The 26,735-nt window shown below is 39.4% G+C and overlaps 1 protein-coding gene across 3 annotated transcripts in view; it reads left to right on the top strand.

Moving 5' to 3' along the window:
* Positions 1-26,735, top strand: part of LOC138761738 (dynein regulatory complex protein 11-like) — a 320,096-nt gene that overhangs the window by 273,413 nt on the left and 19,948 nt on the right. Inside the window, exons 18-19 of one of the 3 annotated variants that reach the window (XM_069934395.1) lie at positions 9,701-9,939; positions 15,835-15,988. In XM_069934395.1, coding sequence (XP_069790496.1) covers positions 9,701-9,939; positions 15,835-15,981 — 386 coding nt within the window. In that variant the 3' untranslated portion in view covers positions 15,982-15,988. Of the gene's footprint in view, positions 1-9,700; positions 9,940-11,228; positions 11,660-15,834; positions 16,341-26,735 lie in introns of those variants that run through there. The other 2 variants (XM_069934394.1, XM_069934396.1) reach the window with 2 other exon arrangements.

The raw sequence follows: 26,735 nt of genomic DNA, 5'->3' as shown, positions 1-26,735 counted from the left end.
CAGTTCTGCAATACTCTCCAGGGCCCTACCATTTATTGTGTAAGCCATGCCTTGGTTTAACTTAACCACACATCGCACTTTCTGCCTTTCTTTGACCCACTTTCCTAGTTGATCTAGATCCTGTTGTAATCACAGATAATATTCTTCACAAAGTCATGCAGTGTGGAAACAGGACCATTGGCCCAACTTGCCCACAAATGTTTCATAGATGTTGCAATAGTATTTACCTAAACTACCTCCTCTGGCAGCCCATTCCATACACTCAACACTATCAGTGTAAAAACATTACCCCTCAGGTTCCTGTTAAATCTTTACCCCACCCCACCCCACCCCCAAACCTCATTCCCTGGACAAAAGACTTTGCACGTTGATGGGGAGAAGTACTCATTGAAGATGTTGCCCATCTCCTGGGTGTTTTGTCTTGTCTATTCAGGTTATGTTTTTATTTTTCACTCCCTTTGTTCATCATTGTTTTATTTTGTTAATCCTCGTCTCGTTCCAGTTTCCCATGTCCTGTCAAGTTTCCCTCCTGTGTGATTACCTACCCTGTCCTAAATGTGTTTACCTGTGGCTGATTATTAAAGGTTACGGAGAGAAGGCGGGACGGGGTACTGAACTTTAAGATCAGCCATGATCGCGTTGAATGGCGGAGCAGGCTCGAAGGGTCGAATGACCTACTCCTGCTCCTATCTTCTATGTTTCTATGTTTTACCCACCTGTGTCTTGTTATCCTTCCCTCCTCTTGTGAATAGAAGCTTTGTTCTCTTCCCTCTTTGCTTGTTCATCTTAGCCCTTTGTTGCAAGCATTCTTCCCTAGTGTTAGCCTATGTGTGGGTATATTTTGATCTTTGAACTGTTTTTTTGACCCTACTTCTGCCTTGCCCTGCTGATTTGTTTGCCTTTACTGATTGAAGACCTGTGTACTGAATCTGTGATTCCTAGTGTGGGGGTACTACTGCAGGGGGCAACCTCTGTACCTGCAGGAATGTAAGGGGACAAGACAACACCTGGCCGGCTGCCAATCAGTCGGCCTGAATGGATCAAGCCCCACCCGGTCGGGTGTCAATCACCCTCCGGGATATAAGCCTGCGCCGGCCTCCTGAGGCCTCACACTGAGTTGCTGCAGCCACAGCCAGCCTGGCTCTGTGGAAATCTTTGTGGATTAAAGCCTGTTCTTCAGTCTTTACCTTGTATGTGTCTGATTCTGTCTAACAGTGCACCACACCTAGTAAAGATACTGATAGTCACTTAACTAAACTGTCTTGAGTTGTGTGTTTGGGTCTATTCTCTGTTGGCCTCATTCCTTGATACTGGGATCCACACAGAATTGACCACATTGACTCCTGTGGAGTCTCATTTTGTTCTGTGGCTACTCTCTTTACCTTTATATACTTGTAAAATTTTTTGGGATTATTTTTAATGTTATCTTCCCAAGTTATCTCTGTCCCTTTTTTTAATTTAAAGATACAGCATGATTTCCTTTTTACATTTGCTCCTCACTCAGTTCCAGAAACTCCTCTAGGTGTTCACGATCCCAGCAGCTTATACCTGCCCCAAGCCCCCACTTTGCTCTTTCACTCAAACAGTGAAACATGAATGTCTGAAGATGCTGTTTTTATAGTTTAAAAACTCAGCAGGACTTGCAGTCTCTGTAGGAGGTAAAGATGTATAACCAATGTTTTGAGCCTGAGACCATGGATGGATGGAAAACCTGCTGAGTTCCTCCAGCATTTTTGTGTTTTTACTTCACTCTGACAGGAACATGCATACCCTAGACTCTTGTCAGCTAACATTTGTAAGCATCCTATTTTCTTAACATTGTTCTTCCTACAAACAACCTGTCCCCATTAACTCAAGCTTGTCTACCTTTAAAATTGGCCTTGTCCAAATTCTGAATTTTAATTTGTGATCCTGCCCTGTGTCTATCTGTAACTAATAGAAAAATGGTCCATGTTCCCCAAACACTTCATCCACTTGCCCCTCCCAGTTTCCCAAGATTAAATGAAGTATTGCCCCTCTCCCATGTGGGACTCTCTACAAACTTTCATGAACAAATTTGATAAATTCCATAATATCTAAGTGTTTTACACTATGATTTTTTTTTTCCATTCAATATTTGTAAAGCTGTAAAGTCTCTATTTGAAGTGCACCCTGTACCTCTTGAACAGGTCACCCCACCCTCAGAAGCAATCTCAATGATCCAAAAACCTGAATCCCTGCACCAGTTTCTCAGCAACATATTCATTTGTCCGTTCTTCCTATTTTTGACTTCACTGGCACGAGGTTCTGGGATAATCCAGAGATCATTACTCCTGAGGTACTTGCTTCTCAACCTCTTCCCTAACTGTCTATAATCATTGTTCAGGACCTCTTCCCTTACTATCTATGTTGTGTGTTCCAAAGTGCATAATAACGTTCACCTTGAAAATGTTCTTCAGTTGATCAGTGACATCCTTGGCCTTGGCTCCTGGGAGGCCACACATGATCCCAGTATCTCTCTGGAGACCACAGAATATCCAGTCCGTACCCCCATGGCCTCAGACCTCCTGACTGTCCCCTATCATTGAGTCACCGATTACTATCACCTGCACCCTTAAACCCTAAGTCTCAGAGCTGGTCACAGTGTCACTTACCTGACTCCTGCTGCTAGCACCTGAAAAGTCATTTCCCTCCCCCCCACCCCTCAACATTATCCAAAGCAATATACCTGTTCATGAGGGAAACAGGCTGTACCGTCTGCTTATGCCCCTTGCCTCTCCTGGTGGTCACCCATCATTCTGCTGCTGCTGAATCTTGGGTGTGACCACCTCAGTGAATGTCTGATCTTTGTTTTCAGCATTCCAGATGATCTTATGTGGCACTAACTGCAGCTCCAGTTCCTTGACCCTATCCGTCAGAAGCTGCAGCTGTGTGCACTTCGCACAGATGTCAACAGTTGCGAAAGCACAGGGATCTTTAACCATATAAACCATATAACCATATAACCACTTACAGCACAGAACAGACCAGTTCGGCCCTACTAGTCCATGCCGTAGCAAATCCCCACCCTCCTAGTCCCACTGACCAGCACCCGGTCCATACCCCTTCATCCATCTATCTTTGACTCCCCACATGCTGCAAGAGGAGCATTCCACTGCCGTGATTACAATACCATCCTGCCTACATTGAATTATGTCACTAAGTTTCAAGATCTTAACTCTGCTCATCAAAGCCTCTTGAGCAACATCTCAAAGTCCCACTCACGCACTTGCCACATAGTTAGGCAATTTTGCCTGTCTCATTCCACAGGACCAGATCAAAGATACCATAAACCTCACAGATTTTGTAACATGTTCTTCAAGAAGACCAATAATGAATTGCTCCTCAAAGCTGCCTCAACAAATTTGATTTGATTGATGAAAATGTCATTTAAAATATTCCATAACAACTACCATTCCATTCTTCCATGCATCATATATTTCTTTATTGATTTCCTCTGCCTCCATAATGTTATTATTTGGTGGCCTGTAGACTATTCCCGCCACTGTCTTTTTTGAAGCAGCGACAAAGAGGATTGATGAGGGCAGAGTAGTGGTCATTGCATATCTGGGCTTCAACGAAGCCTTTGACGAGATATTATGTGACAGGTTAGTCTGGAAGGTTAAGTTGCAGGGTATCCAGGTGAGCTGGCTTATTGGATTCTAAACCAGCTTAGTGGTAGGAGGCAGAGAGTAATGGTGAAAGAGTGTATTTCTGATTGGAGGCCTCTCACCAGTGGTGTGCTTCAGAGGTCAAAACTGGTCCTATGCTGTTTTGTCATTTAGTTTTGCATAGTTGGGAAATTTTTGTCTTGTATGGGTATTAAGGGTCATAAGGAAAAGGCAGTTAAGTGGAGTTGAGTCCTTGCCCAGATCAGGTTGAGTGATAGCCTATTTCTTCTGTCAACTATTTGGATGACAATTTAGTTGACATGATTAGTAAATTTGCAAATGACTCAAAAATTAGTGGTATTGTGGACAGTGAGGAAGGATATCTAAGTTTACAATGGGATCTAGTTTAGTTGGGAAGGTTGGCCAAGGAGTGGCAAGTGTAATTTAACTCTGACAAGAGTGAGGTGTTGTACTTTGCTAAGTCAAACCAGAACAGGACTTGCACAGAGAGTTTTGGGAATATGGTTCATAGTCCTTTGAAAGTGGCAACTCAGGTGGACAAGAATTGCAAAGAAGGTGTTTGGCATGTTTGCTTTCCTTGAGCTGGATGTAGAGTATTAAATTCAGGACCTCCTGATTCAGCTGAACAAGGCATTGGTAAGAACTTGCATTACTGACTGCAGTTCTGGTCACAATCATCAATAAATTGGAAGGGGAACAGAGGAGATTCACAGGATGGCATCAGGTGGGCTTGAGCTATAGGAAGAGGTGGGAAAGGATGTGTCTTTATTCCCTGAAGTTAAGAAAGCTGAGGTCCCAGCCTTTTTCCCAGGGTAGATAATTCTAGAACTAGAGGGCACAGTTTTAAGGTGAGAGTGGAGATATTTAAGAGGGACATGAGAGGCAACTTGAATGAGCTGCAAGAGGAAACTGTAGATGAAAATATAGTAATATTCTAAGACATTTTGGCATCTATATGGAAAGGAAGGGCATAGGAGGACATGGACCAAATGCAAATGGGGCTAGCCCAGAATGCCAATTTACTCTGCCTGAATGAGTGAGGCCAAAGGGCCTGTTCTATTCTGTATGACTCTGGTAACTTTGTTTCAAATGTGGCATTTGATTTGGACAACCCTCTGGGTGAAAAGATGACTCTCGGGCCCCTATTAAATCTCTCCCCTCTAACAAATCTATGCCCTCATGAATAATTGATCTGAGGAAGAGGATTGTGAGAATTCACTTCATCAATACACCTCGTGACTTTATATCTCCATAAGGTCACTCCTCAGCCACCCCTGCTCTGGGGAATGAAGACCCAGCCTCTCTTGATAACACCCTGGTGAATTTCTTCAGCTCAATTTCCAACTTAATGACACCTATCCTTTTAGCTGTGTGACCAGAGCTGTATGCAGTACTCCCAATGTGGTCTCACCAGCATCTTCTACAGTACCAACATAACATCCCAGCTCTTGTATTCAATACCCTGAGAGATGATAGGTTGAAGGGAAATAATAAAGCCCAATCAAACACTAATCAGGCATGAAGTTAACATGCACTAATTAGTGTAGTCTCACCAATGACAGCTGTTGCTGTATTTTGATGTCCCAGCTTTTGTTTTCAGTGACCTAACTGATGAAGGCAATCGTGTCCAGTGCCTTCTTCACCACCTTATCTATCTGAGTCACCACTTTCTTGGAACTATGTACCTATGCTCCTTGGCCTCTCTCCTACAACCCACTACAGAGTTCTACCATTTACTGTGAAGTCCTGTCCTATTTTGAATTACCAAATGCATCATTTGTCAGAGTTAAATTCCATTTGCTATTCCTTGGACCATCTCCCAGCTGATCTATATCCTGTTCCAAACATGGATATCCCTCACTGTCCACTGCAACATAAATGTTGTCACCTGTAAATTGACTTACCATGTCAGGTCTATTGTCACCCAAATTGTTAATATTGATTAACCAACAACTTTGGCCCAACATCTCCCCCTGCTGATCTCCACTGGTCATAGGCCTTCACTCAGAATCAGAAACAGAAACCTTCCACAACTACCATTGAACACCTTCCTCCAAAGGACGAGGTGTGAGTGGGGGAGCACTTTGGGACCAGAGACTATAATTCTATCAGTTTATAAGTAGGTGTGGAAAAAGACAACTGAAGACCTAAATTGGAGGAAGGCAAATTTTGCTTGCATCAGACATGAACTCTCAAAACTGATTGGTTGAAGCACTTTGCAGACAAAGTAATTTTTGGTTGAAGCACTTTGCAGGCAAAGTAATATTTGCAAGTAGGAGGAAGAGTTGAAAGACAACATATTAATGTTAGTGTGAAGGGCCAGGCTGGCAGTATTGGGGAACTCTGGATGACAACAGATATTGAGGCTATGGTTAGGAAAAAAGATGTTCTTGTTTAGACAGCTTGGATCAAGTGTCTTCTTTGCGGGGTATAATGAAATATCAAGGACACAATGAGGACATGAGAGGGCTTTGGTGGATAAGGTAAAAAGAGAATACAAAGAGATTCTACAAGTTTACCAAGGGCAAATGGATAACTTAGGAGAGACTAGGTCCCTTTAAGGATCAACATGGTAACCAGATGGGTGAGATATGTATTTTGTACAGAGAAAGAACATAAGAAATTCTGGAAAAAAGAATAATGATATCTTGGAACATATCCATATTACAATGAGATGGACTAAATGCAGGAAAATGCAACTAACCCAGAGGCCAACTTGGTCAACATGGATGAGATGGGCTGAAGGGCCTGTTCTATGGTAGATAACTGTACTGGATGTCTCAAGCACAAAGTTTGGTAAGTTCCTGGGGTCTGATCAAGTGTATCTTGGACATTGTGAAATGCAAGGGAAGAAATTGCTGGGGTCTTGGCAGAGGATTTTGCATTATTTTTATCTGAGGGTGAGGTACAGAAGACTGGAGGGTGGTTAATGTTGCCCCTTTTGCTGCAAGGATACCCTGAAGAGCTACAGGGTGATGAGCCAAACCTCCATGGTGGTGTAGTTATGAGAGGTAATTTTTGAAGGACAGGACCTATCAGAATTTGAAAATGTAAGGACTGATTAAGGACAATTATCATCACTCTGTGTTTGAAATAATATCTGAGTTGGAGAAGGATTGATGATGGCAAGGCAGTGGACATTATCAATATGAACTTCACCAAGATCTTTGACAAGGTCCTTCATGTTAGGCTAGTCCAGAAAGTCAGATTGGATGGGATCCTAGGCAAGCTGGCCATTGGATACATAATTGGCTTGGTAAGAGTTAGAAAGTAGTTCCAGAGGTCTGTTTATCAGATTATAAGCCTGTGACTAGTAGTGTCCCGTGAGAACTGCTACTGGGTCGACTCATCTAAATAATCTATATCAGTGGTTTTCAAACTTTTTCTTCCCACTCACTTACCAACCTAAATAATCCTTATTCCACTGGTGTTCTGCAATTAGTAAGGGATTGCTTGAGGTGGTATATGAGTGGGAAGGGAAGGTTGAGAATCACTGGTCTAGACCCAATTGTTACTGAAATATTTTGCTTGAGAAAAATTGTTATTGGCCCATTTCCTTTTGAAGTTTTGAAATTGTGCTCATAATGAGTCTATGTACAATTAAAACAATAGTTTTTAAACTTTTTTCCACTCACATACCACTTTAAGTAGTCCCTTACTAATCACATGAGCACTAATGGCATCAGGAAAGAAAAAGGTTGAGAAGCACTGGTTCAGGGGAAACATTGGGAGGAACTTCTTCACTCAGAGTGGTAGGAGTGTGGGATGTGGTAAATGTGGGCTCACCCTTAAACTTTGAGAATAAATTGGATAGATACATGGATGGGAAAGGTCTGGAGGTTTATGTAATGGGTGCAGTTCAGCAAGGTAGCAGATGATGTTTTGGCACAGACTAGAAGGGCCAAATGGCCTGTTTTCTGTAGTGTTCTATGGTTAACCAATAAAAAGCAGAGAGTTGGGATAAATGGGTATTTCTCTGGTTAGCAATCAGTGATTGGTGCTGGGCCCACAAATGTTCACATAAATGAATTGGAGAAGGAGACCAAGTTCATTGATGATAATAAATCGAGTGGAAGAGAACATTGTGTAGAGGAAACAGTCTGCAGAGAGATATAGATAGGTTAAGTGAGTGGGCAGGCATCTGGCAAATGAAGTAGAATGTCGGTAAATGTGAGGTCATTACAAAATAGTAAATTGAACTGTTATCTAATTAGTGATAAATAACTGCACTGTTGTGCAGAGAGACATGGAAGTATTTGTGCACGAACTGAAAAAAAGTTTGTTTGCAGGTGTAGCAGTGTAACATGGAGGGTCACCTTGGGTAATCAAGAAGGCAAATAGATGCTAATCTTCCCTGCTTGAAGTGCAGTTCTCCTGCTACCGTGGAGGGTACTGGAGAGGCTTCACCTGGAGTGCTGCGTGGAGTTCTGGTCCCCTAACTCGAGAAATGATATGCACAAGAGGTTCACCAGATTGATTCCATAAATGAAGGAGTTATGAGGAGAAGTTGAGTAGCTGAGAATATGCAGATTTGCAGAGAGATAATTTAGAATAGAATGATGGCAATATTATTTAAGAAATGGGAGATTGTTTTGTGAGTCTGAGGTAGTGATAAAGAAACTGTTCTTGAATCTGGTTGTGTGTGATCTCACATTTGTGAATCTTTTGCCCAGCGAAAGGAGGGAGAAGAAAATGTGGCCGAGGTGAGATGAGTCTTTTAATATGTTGGCTACACAGGGGCAACTGGAAGTGTAGGTGGAGTTATTGGAGGGGAGTGATGGTCTAAGCTGGGCTAAAAAGTCTCTACAGGTTCTTGCATTCCTGAGTGGAGTGTCTACCTCCACTACATTCCTCAGAATTTTGCTGCTGCTCCAACTGATACACATGATCTGAAAATAGCTGTAACTGGGTGCACTTCCTAGTGACATGGTTATCTAGGACACTACACCTTCCTAATTTCTCATGTCTGACAAAGGAGCAGGCCATGCCATTTAAACACTGCCCTACTCACTAATGCGGCAGGTGCTATTAAAACCAACAAGCTCCTCCCTCACCTGCCACTCACCATCCTCCTTGTTGCTGGGGACGCCACCTTTGAAATTAACAAACTCTCACTTGCCACACCACTTAAACTCGCTGTACTCCTCACCGATAGGCCAGTTGCTGCTGAAGCTAGCAGTTTCTCCTGGAAATAAGCACTAATCCAATAAACACTAGATAAAGCTAGTTCTTTCATGCTTTGCAGTCAATTCTGACGATTGTGATCCAATTTAGAGGCTAATGTAAATTACGCATTTGAGAGACAGGCATGATTAAGATTTACACGGTGAGAATGAAGGCTTGGTTTTTTTTTTAAAAAGTCAAGCACGCTAGGGCATAGATCACTTGTTTCAAAATTCTGTGAATTTTTTTTTTGCATGGATTCTTTGCACCCAGATTACATGCCTAAGAAATTTGGGTCACAACTGTCCAACTGGTGTTTGCAAAGTAAATTGTGTCCTGATAACTTTCACAATCATAGAGCCTTAGAGAGTCCCCTTCAGCAATGCTGTCAGTGCTGACCATGGACCAGTTTACACTAACTTTACATCAATCCCTTTTTTATTCATATTACCTCACCCAGGTTCACTCCTCATCTACATACTTGAGGCAATTTATAATCCCCAATTAACCAACCAATCCACACTTTTTTTAATGCTGGAAGAACCCGGAGCACCTGCAGAAAAACCCACAAGGAGAGAGGGAGCACATGCAAACTCCACACAGACAGCATACGAGGTCAGAACAGAACCTGGGTCTGTGAGGCAGTGGTTTTATTGAGCGTGCTTCCATGCCACCCCATCTCCCAGTCTTGTATTGAGCCATAAACCAGAAATTGTATATGGCAATTGTATATGTTTGTGACCTGAATTTATTTTCAATTTTAATAAATATGTTTATGTAAACAGTTTAAATATTCATCACCCAGTAGTTAGTAACAGGCTTTCTCTGATGTGTTGTGTACTTTCTGCCAAGGTAAATGATTTTAACTCTTGTGTTTTGTGTTTCAGTGTTATGGAAAAGTATCATCGAACAAAATGGGGGGATCCTGACAAATTCATTGGATCTGAGTTCTCTGGCTAAGATCACTGATGGCTATACCCAGGGACATCTTATCCAAGCAGCAAAGGATATTCTAACTGAACGACGCATAAAGCAGTTACACATGAAACCTCTCACTGCAGGAGAATTTATCGGTCCACTGGCCAAGCAGGAACCTGTATACCAGGAGGAGGAGGAATCATTCAAGGTAAAATGTATAGCTATAAAGTTACACACTGGTGCTCATTTGGTAACTGAAGCCATATAAATTGGGTGTTTATAATTTCAGAGAAGCATGTTCTGTCAATAGGTTATTAGTTGTTGCATTGATTTCTTTACTCTTCTGCTGAGTTCCCTGAACAATAAAGGCAAGTATGCCATACACCTTCTTTATATCATCTACTCCAAAGGTTCCTTTCACTGTCATGTATTAATACTTTATAAATGTAATATAATATAGTTCAATCTTTGTCTGCTGTAAGGCAAGGAAAGAGTTACCATGAGTATTGCCCAGCACACCTAACAGGAAAAAGAGAAGCAAAAGAGAGTCCCTTCTGAGATAGTATCCACCTCTAGCACTGCCTCAGCCTTTGCAGCCACACAGACTCCAATGCAAACCATCAGCAACCCATGCTCCAAATCCAAACCTCAGAAAGCCTTCAGTGCCAGAGGACCTTTGGGAGCCCTTCTTGCCCTCACCATGCTCTTGAATCCCAGTTCCAATGCCTGGTTCCCATGAGCCAGTTGCCAGCAGCCCACACCCTGTGCGGATCCTTCGACCACAAATCGCCCGCACCCTGTGCGGATCCTTCAACCACAAATCGCCCGCACCCGGTGCGGATCCTTCGACCACAAATCGCCCGCACCCTGTGCGGATCCTTCGACCACAAATCACCCGCACCCTGTGTGGATCCTTCGACCACAATTCGCCCGCACCCTGTGTGGATCCTTCAGCCACAAGTCAGCAACTGCATGCAGCTTCTGTGTGTCCTTCAGCCACTGAGCCTCTTGCTAGTGCGCTGCCATGGTCACCATTCCTGTAGGGTAATCTCCTATGCTTCTCCTTCTCAAGGTGGGAGTGTTCTCACCATTTATGGTGGCCTGAACCAATCCGCTGCTTCCCCGGAGTCTCAAGATACACTGCCCAGTACAGGAACTGCCATCTTTCACACAGATCTTTGTGGTGGTAGGATTTTTAAAAAAAGACACTGTTGGCTTCTTTAAAAGGCCATTTAAAGCCTGTATGGAGCAATCATCATTAGGACCAGGAGATCAGACCTTGCAGAGCAACGCTGTGTCCTGCTCCCTGCTCTCCCAGGTTCACACCAGCAGCAGTGCTGTCATTCCAGCCACATAGCCATTTTTTTCCGTAGCCAATTGTGGAATTGCATTCATTCGATATATCCTTGAGGCCTGCCGAAACAGAATAGAGAATACTAGATAGCGTCTCACATTAAACTAGAAATGAGAGTTCTGATTTTTTTTTAAAAAAACTAGCTGCAACTGTAGCCAAGCTGTCCCAGTACCACTAGAACACTGACATCTCCACTGCAAGGTAGAAAATTGTTCAGTTATGACTGGTCTACTAAAATCAGGAACGATCCAAAGAGCAAACTCAGGCCAGAACTTCGATTGAATGCTCAAAGTTGTATGAGCTCAGGAGCAAAGACTGATCACTTCAACAAGATGGGATGGAAATTCAACATGGGCATTTATACGTGATGTATCTCATTTATACTCTATCCAATATTCAATTATGAATGTATCTGAAAACTGTGCCACATCTAACAACTCTTGCAATCTTATCCATTCAGTTTTGAAGTACCTTCTGAATGATGAATGTGGACTCTCCTTGAGAGACATTTACACATAATTATCTCCAAGAAGAAAGAAAACAAGTAGCCACAGGTGTATAAATATGGATAGATACAGACAGGTACATCCACATCAAGAAATAACAGTTTAAGTTCAAATGTGCACCATGGTTGAATATATGAGCAGCAATAAATTTGATCATTTTCTCTGAATATAAATAATGATAATAAACAAAGCAATATTTTAAAATTATGTGTTAAAATTATTTATTTAAAGACTTACTGTCATTTTTTAACTTTATTTAAAATAAAACCACAAAACAAACATATTACATTATTTCAAACCTAATTCAAATACATGTGGTACTTTTATAAAAAAGAAATAAAGAAAAACATCCTACTAATTCCCCAATAAAAAAGGGGGGGAGGAAGAGGGACATGGATACCACAACAGGAGTACTTCACTTTCTGATACATACATACGTGTGTGTGTATATGTGTGTGTGTATGTGTGTGTATTATACATATATAAGAGAGAGACACCCCTATGAGAGAAAGGGACTGTTCAAGAATCATTTAAATTTTAATGTTTGTAAATTTGGGCTCCATATTTTTCAAAATGTATGATATGTCTCTTGAATTGTAAGTAATTTTCTCAAGTGGAATACAACACTGAACTTCTGCATGTCATCTATCCATTCCCAGATCAATGTCTGATTTCCAAGTTATAGCAATAGATGTTGCCAAAGCAATTTGAACAAATTTAACTTGACACATATTCAATTTTAATTTAGGTTTAACCCCTCTAATATCTCCCAGTAAAAATAACATTGGAACCTGTGGGAATTTTACTCCAGTTATTCATTCTAATAAATTACCCATTTCAAGCCAAAAAGGTTTAATTGTGGAATACTGCCAAGTTGAATGCAAAAAAAAAGCCAATTTCTTGTCCACATTTAAAAGACTTTTGTGGTGTTAAATATAACTGATGAATAAAGTTATATCAAACTAACCAATATCTCACATTGATTGTACTTCTATGAACTCCTTCCTTGAGAGCTTTCATTTGTAATAATTTATACATCTCTGAAATAAATTACTTTAATCTCTAGTACATAATAATAATTCTGCTTCTGTCTCCACTCGTAATACTAAATCTCAAACAAGATTTTCACAAAAAATTGCTTGATTTGATTATAACAAAATTTTGTATTTTCCAATATCTTAATTTTTTTTCCTTCATTCTACTAAAAGTAATAAATTTCCTGGCTTCAAAACAATCTTTAATTTTCTTAATACCACCATTTTGCCAAATTTTTTAAAAATTATTTTCCATAGTAAATGGAATAAATCTATTTTGAAATCAAGATGTTCTTCCAGACATTAAACCTCTTCCTCCAATCTCTTTATCAGCATAATTCCAAAGTTTAATTAAATGTTTCATCATGGGTGTTTCTCTATTTACTATTAACAATCTTGCATTCCATTTATAAATGTTGTGTATCTGTTTCTCCTATTTTATCAAGTTTTATATTCATCTATGCTGGAACATTATTTAAATCATATATTACATTAATAAATCTCAACTGGGTTCATTTATAATAATTCATAAAATTGGGGAGCTTTAAGCAAGCTAGAAACCATATTTCCACATTATATTCTCCAAAGAAACCCTACCCATTTTCCTTTTCCATAAACATTTTTTAACATAAACATTTAATTCCTTAAAGAATTTTTGGGGAATTGAAATTGTAATCCATTGAAATAAATACTGTATCTGAGGAAAAAACATTCATCTTAACACAATTTAACTATTAAAGTAATAGGTAACATATTCCATTTTTCCAAATCTTCTTTAATTTTCTTTAATAAAGATAAATAATTTAATCTAAATAATTTTGTCAAATCTGATTCCACACAAATACCTAAATATTTTATTCTAATATCTTGTCATTTAGTTTCAATTACTTCCTTGCATTTTTCATAGTCCACATTAACTAAAGACATAATTTCACTTTTACCCCAATTAATTTTATAACCTGCTATGTCTCCTTATTCTTTTATTCTAATTTTAAGTTGCAAAGAATTTAATGGACCTGTTAAATAAATCAAAACATCTTCTGCAAATAAACTTATTTTATATTCTTCTTGCTTCATCTTAATACCCACAATCTTTGAATCTTGTCTTATTAATTCAGTTAATGGTTCTATTGCTAAAAGAAATAAAGCTGACGACAATGGGCAACTTGTCTACTTGATCTAGTTAATTCAAAAGATGCTGAAGTATGTCTATTAGTTACTACTTTTGCAATAGGTTTTTGTACAACATTTTAACCCAATCTACATTTCTCCAGAATTTTAGAGGAAATCCCATTTTAATCTATCAAATGCCTTTTCAGCATCCAAAGTCTCCTTTTTTTAAACCAAATGCATCAAACTAATAAGCCTTGCTACATTATCTGCAGATTTCTGACCCTTAACAAATCTAGTTTGATCCTTGTGTAATTTTGGTAAATACTTTGCCAAACTATTTGCTAATATTTTAGCTAATATTTTATAATCAACATTTAATAATTAAATTGATCTATAAAATACTGGTTTCATGGGATCACTATCTTTTTTTCAGAAATACTGTAATGATTGCAATTAAAAAGGATTTTGGCAGCGAATGTATCTTCATAGCTTAATTTAAGATATTTAAATTTCTTTAAATTGTACAGGAAATCCATCTTCTGGCGATTTATTATTTTGCAATTAACTTGTAACCTCACTAATTTCCCTTGCCATAAATACTACATTAAAATCTTCCTGATCATTTAAACTGGGTAAAGTAATTTGAGAATTTTTTCAAAAAACATCAATCTTATTTTTATCATGTACCAATTCCAAATGACATAATTCAGAATAAAATTCCTTAAATACATTTATTTCTTGTGGTTTATATTTAATAGCCCCTGAAGTTTTTTTTAGCTGCATTAATCACTCTAGATGTCTCTTCTTCTTTCAATTGCCATGCTAAGACTTTAAGCCCTTTCTCCTAATTCATAATATCTCTGTTTGGTTCTTTGAATTAATTTTTCTGTTCTATATGTTTGAATAATATTACATTGAAGTTTTTTTAATAATTGCTTTTTCTTTTCTTTTCCAATTAATACACTTGTTATCTATTGAATTAAAATTCACTTCTAAAAATAATTGAATTAGTTTTCTTATAAAATTACAAAAATCTACTCTTTTTAATAACACATTATTGAACCTCCATCTATAAGGTATATTTTTCCTCTAAAATTGAACATATCGAGAAAAGTAGCAAATGATCAGAAAGTATTCTTGCTTCGTACTCAACTTTAGTAACCCTTCCTTGTAACTGTGAAAATTGTAAGGGGAACATGAGGGGAAATTTCTTTACACAAAGGGTGGTAGGGATGTGGAATGAGCTTCCGGCAGACGTGGTTGAGGCGGGATCATTGGTTACATTTAAGGAAAGACTGGATAGTTACATGGAGAGGAAAGGACTGGAGGGGTATGGACTGGGTGCTGGTCAGTGGGACTAGGAGAGTGGGGATTTGTTACGGCATGGACTAGTAGGGCCGAACTGGACTGTTCTGTGCTGTAAGTGGTTATATGGTTATATGGTTAACTGTGCCAATAATTTTTTTAAAATATTCTCAAATAAGAGTCATGTCTATGCAAATAAATAGTATAGTCACTTTCTCTAGGATTCAACTTTCGCCAAATATCAACAAAATTTAATTGCTTCATTAAAATTTAAAGTAGCTTTCGCTGCTTTAGCTCTTATTACTGTTTTAGTTGATTTATCCAATAATGGATCAAGACACCAATTGAAATCTCTTATTAGAACCTTTTCCTGCATTCTGACAAAAGTAGAAAAGTATGCTTTATAAAATCTTCATATCTACATTTGGTGCATAAATACTCATAAGTCTCCACATTTTAGAATAAATCTGGCAATTAATCAAAACGTATCTCCCCACAGAATCCATTATAGCATCGAAAAATTTGACTGGTAAAGTTTTTTAATGAAGAGAGCTACTCCTCTTTAGAATTAGATGAAGCTATAACTTGGCACAGCCAATCCCTTTTCAATTTAGAATGTTCTTTTTCTGTTAATTGAGTTTCTTGTAGAAATGCAATATCAATCTTCAACTTTTTCATATAACTTAATATTCTTTTCCTTTTGATTGCCATTTTTTTAAATGTTGAACCAGCTTTATAATTCACAATGAACAGCAGTACTCTGGAGGTAAATGGTTATCTTTTTACTTCAGGATTGGTATGTCAAAACACCTCTGGGCAAGAAGAGAGCAAAAGCTGCAAAGGAATCAGAAAATGGTGGGAAGGAGAAAGGCCCAAAAGGAAAGGAAGGAAAGAAAAAAGGAAATGGTGGAAAGAAAAAAGGAAAAAAGAAAAAATAATATTCAGGTGTTCCTAAGGCAGCTCTATTTTTATTACATTCATTAATAGTTGCAAGCATCCTGTGTGTAATTATGTATTAAAGTTTGAGAAATATGTAATGGTCTATTATAATTAAGTTAATTGAAACAAATATATCAATTACCAATGTTCAATGCTATGGATTAATGTAATCCACTAATTATTCACTGAAACAGCTATTACCATTTTAGCAAAGTTAACTTTAGATCATATTATCACATGGGGTGTGAATGGCTCAATTGATCACTAAGGTGCAAGATTATGCAATGTGTAATTTGGTAGTAAGAATAATCTTTGTTACTGCAGAAACATGCCACAGAAATACAGACGATGTAGTAAATCCATTGACAACACAAAACCATATGTTCATTTATTTTGGTACTTTTAAGCATGCATAACCATAAAACATAGAAGCAGAGATAGGCTATTCAGCCCATTGAGTCTGCACCCCCATTTAATTGTGAGCTGATGCATTTTCCCACAGCTGCACTGCCTATTTTTCTCCCACAACCTTTAATGTCCTAGCTAATAAATAACAATACAATACACAATAGTTGCTAAAGGACCTAAATGTCCTTCAAGGATATGTGAAGTTTCAGACTCAGAATAGAACACAGAACAGTATAGTACAGTACAGGCTCTTCGGCCTTTGATGTAGTTCCGACCATCGTAACCCTACACCTCATCAATCTAACTCATCCCTTCCACACAAACTATAACCTACCATCCATTTTTCTTATGTCCATGTACCTCTCAGAGACTTTTAAATGTTCTGATTATACCTGCCTCCACCATCAATGACATTGCATTCCAGGCACCCACAACTCTCTGTATAGAAGAATTAGTACAGCTGGAAGCATAATGTTGATCTTGTTGTTGTTGGGTACATATGGTATTAATAATAAAGTAAATTAATATCAAGTTACAAGTATCAAATAACAATAAACAAGGTACATATGAACCCATGCTATTGCATGGAAAAAAGGAAAAGAGAAAAAACCCATATATTCCTAAACTAAGAATCAAAACCCACCCTATGAGGGTTGCTAGCTGAGTTAAGGAGTCCACTACTAATAATAATAACTGTGGGGTTGTTTATATAAAAAAAAACAAACAGAATATTAGTATAAAAAATTTGAAAATAATTAAGAAATGAAATATATATCAAAGAGAAAGAAAGTTAAGATCCATTCCAGTGGTAGAACACCTAATTTTTTTTTCTAGAGACTGACATAATTTTGACATTTAAGGAAAAAAATTACTCATGCATGGGAGGGATGTGGAAGGATATGGTGCAGGTCAATGGAATAATAGTTCAACACGGACTAGAAGGACCAAAAGATCTGTTTCTGTGTTTTAGTATTACATGGTTCTCTGGTTCTAACAACAGAATCAACACTATGCTTCCAGCTGCACTGATTCAGTGATTTCAGGCATGAATACATACCATAACTTATTATTGATGGATCTCTGAAGTACAGAGTTACTGAAATTTATAATCCTTTTTCCTGGAGAAACATTTCTGTGGTTCAGTCCCGAACTCATTCTTGTTTTTTTTAATATATTTATATATACTCAAGTATCTAATTTTCTCCTTATTGTCTATACCTGTCATGCACTTCTTTTGTCTTCTTAACTAGATCCCCAATATCCCTTGAAAACCATGGTTCCATCGGCCTTTAATCCTGACAGAAAAATACAAACTCTGTACTCTCAAATTTTCATCTTTGTAAGGCTCCCACTTACCAAGCACATTAAAGAGCAGCAGCAATCATCAAAGATCCACACCACCCAGGACGTGCTCTGTTCCTGCTGCTGCCATCAGGAAAGTAGTATAAAGTAGGTGCTTCAAGACTAGTACTCTCAGATTCTGGAACAGTTGCTACCCCTCCACTATCAGACAACTAAACAACAAACTCAATCAGAGTAAAAACAGTGTCTGTGTGGGTTTTCTCCAGGAGTTCTGGTTTCCTCCCAGTGTTCAAAATGTACTGGGAGTTCAGGTTAATGGGGTGTAAATTAGGCAACATGGACTCATGGGCCAAAATGGCCTATTACCGTGCTATGTGTCTAAATTAAATTAAATGCTGGTGGAACTCAGCAGTTCTTGCAGCATCCATAGGAGGCAAAGATGTATAGCTGACATTTAGGACCTGAGTCCTTCACATTGAGGACAGTAATATCTATTGACCTCCTATGGACGCTGCAAGATGTGCTACTTCCTCCAGTATTTGTGTTTTTACTGCAATCAGAGTGGCTGCAGAATTTTGTTTCACTCCAAACTCAGACTTTGCACATTATTCGTTATTGAATTATTATTTTCTTTATTGCACATTGTTTGTTTGCAATATTTTCTATGTTTTAATTTCTCTTTTGTATATGTGCCTTTTATTGAGTACAGTTTTTAAGCACTGCCAAGAAGTTGTCTCAGTGGCTTTGGTTCCCATCACTCTGCAAATCTAGTTTAGCCTCTCTGACACAGCACTACTAAACCTTCCCATAAGCCTATTAGTCCCTCTCCAGTCCTGATGCACCCTGTCCCACTGGCATTAGTCCCACTTCCCTGGAAGAGAGTGCAATTATCCAGAAATCTGAATTGCTCCCACCTGCTGTGCTCAAAGATCTAAATTGTCATTGTGTTCTGACATTCTATTATAAGAGAGACTGATATAAAAATGAATATCCTCAGGATTTTCTTTAATTTTAATTTAGACCAAGAGCAAGGTAACAGGCCCCTCTGGCTCACGAGCCTGTGCTGCCAAATTATATCAATTAACTTAGAACCCCTGTACATTTTGAAGTATGGGAGGAGACTGGAGCCCCTGTACAGTAAAGGAGTCATTGATTCATTATTACATGGAACCACCACTTTCCACTTCCCAACTAGTCAATTGTCTAATCTTCTCGGTACCTATCGGCCTATAATTTATGATTTCCATTTGTTTGTGTCAATATTTTGCAAATAGTTTTGAACTAAGCAACCTCTATGCTTTTGCAATACTTGTCCAATTCAATGAGTAAGTGAGGTCAGGTTAGTGAATCATGATTCCCTTTTGGGGGATTATGGACCTCTTGACAAGGTTCAGAAACTTTTCAGAACATCCACAGATAGAATCGAGACGTTCTTCAGTCTGAGGGAAGCTTAGCTTCAATTGTGGAGGAGAAATATTTTAAACCAATGAAGCAAGAACTCTTATTTATAGAGTCTGCAACCCCTCAAGGCCACTGCTAAACACAGACACTGCCATCTTGAACCCAGACCAGTGGTTGAAAGATTTTAAATATAACATTGTAGGTTCATACAATGCCATTTAAAGCCTGTACTGAGCCGTCAGCAGTTGGACTGATGGGAGGACCCAAAGGGGAGTACTGTGTCACCAGTCCCCTCTCTTCCCAGGTCCATGCCAGCAGCAGTGTTCCAGCAGCATTGCCGTTTGTTTTGTAATTTGTCAATATCACTCTCTTAAAATAGTGTGTAATGTGTAATGAATCCTCATAGACACAAGTTCAAAATTCAAAGTTCAGATTTATTGTCAGTACAAACATGACATCACATAAAACCCTGAGATTCTTTTTCCTGAGGGCCAGGCAGAATTTTTACTCAATTGGTAAGGCAAAAAAAAGTACTCAAGAGAAAATATGTATACAAAAGAGAGAAATGTAAGCAAAAAGTGCAAACAGCCTGTGCAAGACAGAATAATTATTCCATAATAAACTCTGTGCAAAGTAAGAGTCCTTTAAAAGAGTCTCTGAGTTTGTTGCTTAAGATTTTGATGGTGGAAGGGTAGCAGCTGTTCCTTAACCTGGTGGGCACAAATCTTGTGACACCTCTACCTCTTTCCTAATGGCTGCAGCAAGAACAGAGCGTGCTCTGGGAGGCGTGGATCCTTGATGATTGTTGTTGCTCTCTGACAGCAGCGTTCCCTGTAAATGTTCTCAATGGTGGGGAGAGTTTTACAGCGTTCCCTGTAGATGTTCTCAATGGCGGGAAGAGTTTTACCCGAGTTGTACTGGGCTGTGTCCACTACATTTTGCAGGACTTCTGCTCAGAGTTATCGTGCCCCCATACCAAGCTGTGTTGCAGCTGGTGAGCACACTTTCAAATACACATGGAGAAGCTTGCCAAGGTTTTCTATGTCATACCGAATCTCCTGAGAAAGTAGAGACAGTGACATGCTTTCTTCACAATGACATTTGTGTGTTGGGTCCAGGAAGTTCTTAATGCTGTGAATATAATCAAGTCAATAAGTAGTATTTAATTGTCAAAGTACTCACATACAATTAACATTGAATGGGATGCCATTGAGAAATCCAATCATAACTCACTAACTTTGAAGTGATAGAGATAATTCTGTTTTCTGTCACTGAGATTTTATTTTTAATTTTTTTCACTCCAAATTAATGGAAGGGAATTAATAATTAAACCTGCATAATATTTTTTTTTAAACACCATTGCCTTTATTATGTAAGCATTTCTCAGTAGCAGATCATTCAATAGCGAAAACATATGTTGGATAGAGGCCACTCATTTGGAACTGTGACACTTAATGGATGAACCTTCATTCATGTGGGGCATGTCCTGGTGCCAAGATGATTCACTTTCCAGCTGGTGAACACCCAATTCACCAGCTGGCACAGATTAAGAATATGAGCAGAGAGATCAAATTAAGTTGGAGACTTGATGACTCCGTAGCTCAGCCAAAAGAAATCTGATTGCATGCAAAGGCTTTCAGTTTTGGTCCAGTAATTGTACACTTGCCTAAATCCCATGTGTTCAGATATGCTCCAGATATTTGACATAATCTAGACTGACACACAAAGCACAGCACTGAGGAAGCATTGAGTTGAATTAACATGGTAAATGTTATTCAAATTAACACTGTACGTTGTTTGGAGACATAAGAAACTGCAGATGCTTGTATCTAGGGTTTAAAAAAAACACATTGCTGGAGAAGCTTCCAGGTTGAGCAGTATCTGTGAAAGTAAAGGGATGGCCTTTGCTTCAGGACTGAGAGTGTGGAGGGAAGGTAACCACTGTATGAAAGTGAGAGGGATGAGTGAGACAGCTGTTAGGTGTTGGGCAGGGCAATGTATGAATGTATGGAGCCAGGATGGGGAGGGAAAGTGCCAAACCAGAAGCTCAGGGGCTAATAGGTGATAGCAACAGATAAGGAAGAAAATTAGAGAGCAGAAATCAGGTGAGGGGGAACGACAAGTCTTGGTAATGGTGGGGAAAGGTTAGAAATGTTGATCAGAGGGAGAGAGAACTTTGGTGGACCAGTCGGAATGAGAAAGGAAGACAGGGGGGTGTGATTGCATAGGATGTTGACCCCCAAAGCAGAATATTGGGTGTTGTTCTTCTCACTCACGTTTAGCCTCACTGTGGCAGTGGACAAGGCCAAGAACAGACAGGTCTATGTCGAAACAGGTTGAGGATTTCAATGACAAGCAATGGGAAGCTCAAGATGGCTGTTGCAGATCAATCAACCAGTCTATGCTTGATCTCATCAATAATGAGGAAGCCGCAGTGCAAGCATTGTTCATTATTTCTTCTGGACCTGCCACTTCAAATAAAAATCTTACATTTATATTGCATGGTCTTAAGATATTCCAGAGGGCCTGAGAGATAAAGGAATGTCTTTGAATGGCAGCCACTGTTAAAATCTGTCTTGTCATAAGAAGATCGACCACTTCTTTCTAATAGTAACAACATAGAACATTGTGTGAGATTGGTTGAGTGGTTTCGCAGGATATTTGGAAACAGGTCTTCGGCTCTTCCAGCTTTTATCATTTCAGAAGATAAAATGGACCTCAGTGTCATGAATCAATAAATTTTTAAAAAATTAAATTTCAACAGACAGCATAGTAACAGGCTCTTGGAGCACGTGAGCCCTTGCTGCCCATATACACCAATTAACCTTATAAACCTTGTACATTTTTGGAAGGTGGAAAGAAACAGGAGCACTCAGAAGAAACCCACACAGACATGGGAAAAACATACAGCATTGGATTCGAACCCAGGTCGCTGGTGCTGAAACAGTGTGGCGCTAACCATATTAACCCAAAATCATCTGCAAGACCAGGGACAGCAACAAGAGGGAAAGAAAAGAAAATCCAAAAATATTTTCCGAGTGCATTAAGAGCAAGAGGATAATTAAGGAGAGAGTAGGTTCTAGTGGGGACCAGGAAGGAATTCTGTGTGGAGATGAAGGAGTGAAGGGATGGTACTTAATGAGTATTTTGGAGTTATCTTCACAAAATGAAAATTAGTTTATTGTCATTCACATTGCACAATGCAGCAGCTGAATTGATACTTCATTTACAAAAGAAACAGAAGCACAGTTAGTATTGCAGTTAACACAACGCCAATGACCAGCATTCAAATCTGTCGCTGTCTGCAAGGAGTTTCTACATTCTCCCCATGTCTGAGTCGATTTCCTCTGGGTGCTCCAGTTACTCTACTGTGTCTCTAATAGACAGAATGAATAGTATACATGAGATTAAATTGACAAAGATACAATAAAAACAAAAGTTAGATGGATAGTAAATATTTACCGTCTCGATAGTCCAAGAAGGATAGTGCAGACAGTCTTTTTGTGGTGTTGGAAGAGTTTATGATTTCTGTAACAAGGAGATGGTTCAAGATCCAGATAGCCATTGGAAAGAAACTGTTCTTGAATCTAGAGGTGCTGGCCTTTTCAGTTCAATGATCATCACAACGGATGCCAGCTTGCAGACCCTCCATTCTGCATGAGATCCCGAGGCCACTGAAACACCATCATCAAGCTGGTTTTCATTGACGACGGCATGGTGTTCAATGCTAAACTAAGATAGCAGTGAGAAGAGATTGTAGCCAGGCTGATGGAGGTCCTTTATGATTTTGGCTGTCTTGTTGAGGTTAGATAGAGTATCTGTAATGGATGGGAGGTTGGAGCCTGTGATGGACTTGGCTGTGTATGCTACCTTTTGCGTTCCTGGGCACACAAATTACCAAACCAGGCTGTGATGTAACCAGTCAGTTTCCTTTCCACAATGCACCTGTTGTTCAACAGAGTATGCAACAACCTTCCAAATCTCCTTAGGTTTCGTAGAAACTGGAGATATTGATGTCTTCTTTGTGATTGCCTTTGATGTGCTGATTCCAGGAAAGGTTTTCTGATATGTGGACCTCCAGGAACTTGAATGTTCTCACCCTCTCCACCTCCATCCTACCAATGCAGACAAGTGCTTGGTCCCTCAGTCTCTCCTTCCTAAAATCAGCAATACGCTTCTTAGTCTTGGTGATAATGAGAGCAAGATTACTGTTCTGTCACCACCTAACCAGGTTCTCCATCTCCATCCTGTATTCTGACCCATCATTTCAAGTTATCCAGCCAATAGTGGTGGTGTTGTTAGTGAATTTATCGATTAAATTGGAGCCGACCTTCTCTTTCTCTTCTAACCTTTCAGCTGTATCCGTCAATGGCCTCTCCCAGCCCCTCATTTCTCTCCTCCTCACCCTCACCCCACCTTTTTATTCATGCATCTACCTGTTTTCCCACATTCCTGATGAAGGGCTTAGATGTTAGTTACCTTTTACTTTTGATGGATGCTGTGTGGCCTACTGACCTTCCTCAGTACATTTGTGTGTGCACTGGACCCCAGCATCTGCAGGTTTTCTTATTTTTTACTGAAGTAGATTGTGTTTGGCTCCATTTCTCTCCATCGCCTGATCGACCAAGGCCCTCTAGCCTCTCATTGTTTTCCCAAGAGAGGAAGTATTTAGAAAGAAAATAACCCACAAGGGAATAAATCACATGAAATAAGACCCCGGCTATTACAAAACACTGCAGGAATTTTTTTTTAATTTTTTTTTTATTTTTTTAAATTTTTTATTTTTCACACCATAAATCACATTAGCCATGATATACACTATTTCTTTTTCACACATATACAGTGACTTTTTCTCCCCCCCCCCCCTTTCCTCCCAAACCACCCCCCCACCCCCCCCCCCCTCTCATCCATTTTAGGTATACAATCAGGAATTTCTTGAGGTGATGAAGATTGTCAGTCACTCCTTCTGGGCTTCATGAATAGCACCTGATATTGAATGATATTGTTCCATTGTGTGTAAAAAAAAATGAGGAAGAGATCAATCAAGTAATTACCCACCAATTACATTAAATTCAGTGGTGGGTCATTTTGCTAATTAACTCACTTTGAGCTTTCATTTAGAAATGAAATGGACCAGGAGTAGTCAGTATGAATTAGCTCATAAAAAGATATGTCCAACTTATTCAGAATTTTTTAGGTTTGATGGAAGTTTACAGTTAAACATGTAAGGAAAATGTAGGAATGCATTGAAATTCTTGCTTGCTGCAGCTACATGTTAAAAGACTTTAACAAACAATTGATAGAAATTAAATTACTGCACAGGGAAAAATAAGACAATAGATGTGAAATGAAAGATAAATATTCACTGTTAGAGTTAGTGGAAACATTTAATGTTACAGGAATGGAGACAGACCTTTTGAATGGTAAATAAGACCATAAAAACATTCGGCCCATCAAGTCTGCTCTGCCATTCGAATCATGGCCGATGGATTTTTCCTCTCAGTCGCCTTCTCCTCGTAGTCTTTGATACCCTTACTAATCAAGAACCAATCAAACTTCTCTTTAAATATACTTGATGACTTGGCCTCCACAGATATGTGTAGTAATGAATTCCACAGATTCACCCTCCTCTTGCTAGGGAAAGTTCCCCTCATCTCTGTTCTAAAGGGATGTATTTTTATTCCAGGGCCTCTAGTCCTAGATTCTCCCACTACTGGAAACATCTTCTCCATGTTCACTCTATCCACCCCTTTCAATTTCAGTAGGTTTCAATGAGATTCTCCCTCATCCTTCTAAACGCCAGTGAGTACAGACATCAAATGCTCCTCATATGTTAACCCTTTCAACCCCAGAATCATTCTCATAAACTTCCTCTGGACCCTGTCCAATGCCAGCATATCCCTCCTTAGATAAGGACCCCAAAACTGTTTACTCCAAATGTGATCTGACCAATGCATTATAAAGCTTCAGCATTGCATATTTGCTTTTGCATTCTCATCCTCTCGAAATGAATGTAAATATTGCATTTGCCTTCTTTCAACTGACTCAATCTGCAAGAGTAGCCTTCAAGGAAGCCTGCATGAGGCCTCCCAAGTCCCTTTGCACCTCTGAATTCTGAATTTTCTTCCAAACACTAGAGAACATCTGTACAATATGAGAAGAGAAAAGTTTAGGGGAGGCATCAGCTTTTTAATACAGAGCAGTAGATGCCTTGAATGCATTGTCAGGAATGGTGTTGGAGGCTGGTACAATAGGGACAATTAAAAAATTCAGACATGCACATGGATGGAAGAAAAATAGAAGGTCATGGTGTGAAGTAGGGAAAGTTTAATTTGTTGAGTAGATTTATATAGGTTGGCACAACATCATGAGCTGAAGGGCTTGTATTGTATTGTTCTATGTTCTATTTAAAAATAGTTTACTCCTTTATTCCTTCTACCAACATACATGACCATGCAATTCCCAACACAGTATTCAATCTGGCACTTCTTGCCTATTTTACTAACCTATCCAAGTCCCTCTGCAGTGTCCGTGCGTCTTCAATATCTATCTTCATATCATCCCCAAACTTGACAACAAGGCCACCAATTTCATCATCCAATCATTTACATATAACATGGAAAGCAGCAGGCCCAACACCAACCCCAAGCCCTGCAGAATACCACTAGTCACCATCAGCCAGCAGAAAAGATCCCCTTTATTTCCTATTTTGCCTTCTGCCAGTCAGCCAACCTTCGATCCAATCTTCTATCTTTGCTATAATACCATGGGATCCTATCTTCTTTACCGGCATTATGTGCCACATCTTGTCAAAGGCCTTCTGAAATTCCAAGTAAACAACATCTGGAGTAATTTTAGTGTTAGGATGAAGGGAGAACAGGATCGTTCAAAAGTCTGATTGCTATTGGAAGAATATTGTTTTTGAACCAAGAGGGGCTGGACTTCTGGTTTCTGTACCTTCTGCTTGAAGGAAGCAACAAGAAAAGAGCATGACTAGGATGATGATGATCCTTTATGATACTGGCTGCTTTCTTGGCAGTGCCTTGTATATTTTCAATGTCTTGGGGGGGTTAATGCCAATGAAGGACTTGGTTATGTCCACCATGTGCTGCATTCCTGGGCACTCAAATTTCAATCTAGGTTGTGATATGCTCAATCAGTGCACTTTCCACAGAGCAGCTGTGAAAGTTTGATACAGTAGTGACCACATCCCAAATGTCCACAGCTTTCTGGGGGAGCCTCCTTCACAGTTGCGTTGATGTGGTGGTCCAGGAGAGGTCCTGCATTTGTGGGCACCCAGGAACTTGAAGGTTCTGACTCTCTTCACTGCCTTCCCTTGTGCTCCCCTTCCAAAAATCCACAATAAGGTCCTCGGTCTTGGGAACGAGAAGTGTCAATTAAAGCTGTGCATTTGATGCAGTCATCATGGCTATATGGCAGACAGGCCAGGATGACGATAATTATAAAAATGAGTTTATTGTCATATACATTCTACAGTGTACATAAGCCTGAAATTCTTACCTTTTGCAGTCAAACAGGTCCTTGGAAACATAGAACCATACCTTCAGCCCTTTCAGTCTGTGCCAAGCTATTATACTGCATAGTCCCACTGCCCTGTACCTATCCCATAGTCCTCCATACC

This window comes from Narcine bancroftii, chromosome 4, assembly GCF_036971445.1.
Source record: "Narcine bancroftii isolate sNarBan1 chromosome 4, sNarBan1.hap1, whole genome shotgun sequence".
Lineage (NCBI taxonomy): Eukaryota > Metazoa > Chordata > Chondrichthyes > Torpediniformes > Narcinidae > Narcine > Narcine bancroftii.
This window is presented reverse-complemented; position numbering and strand designations above follow the sequence as displayed.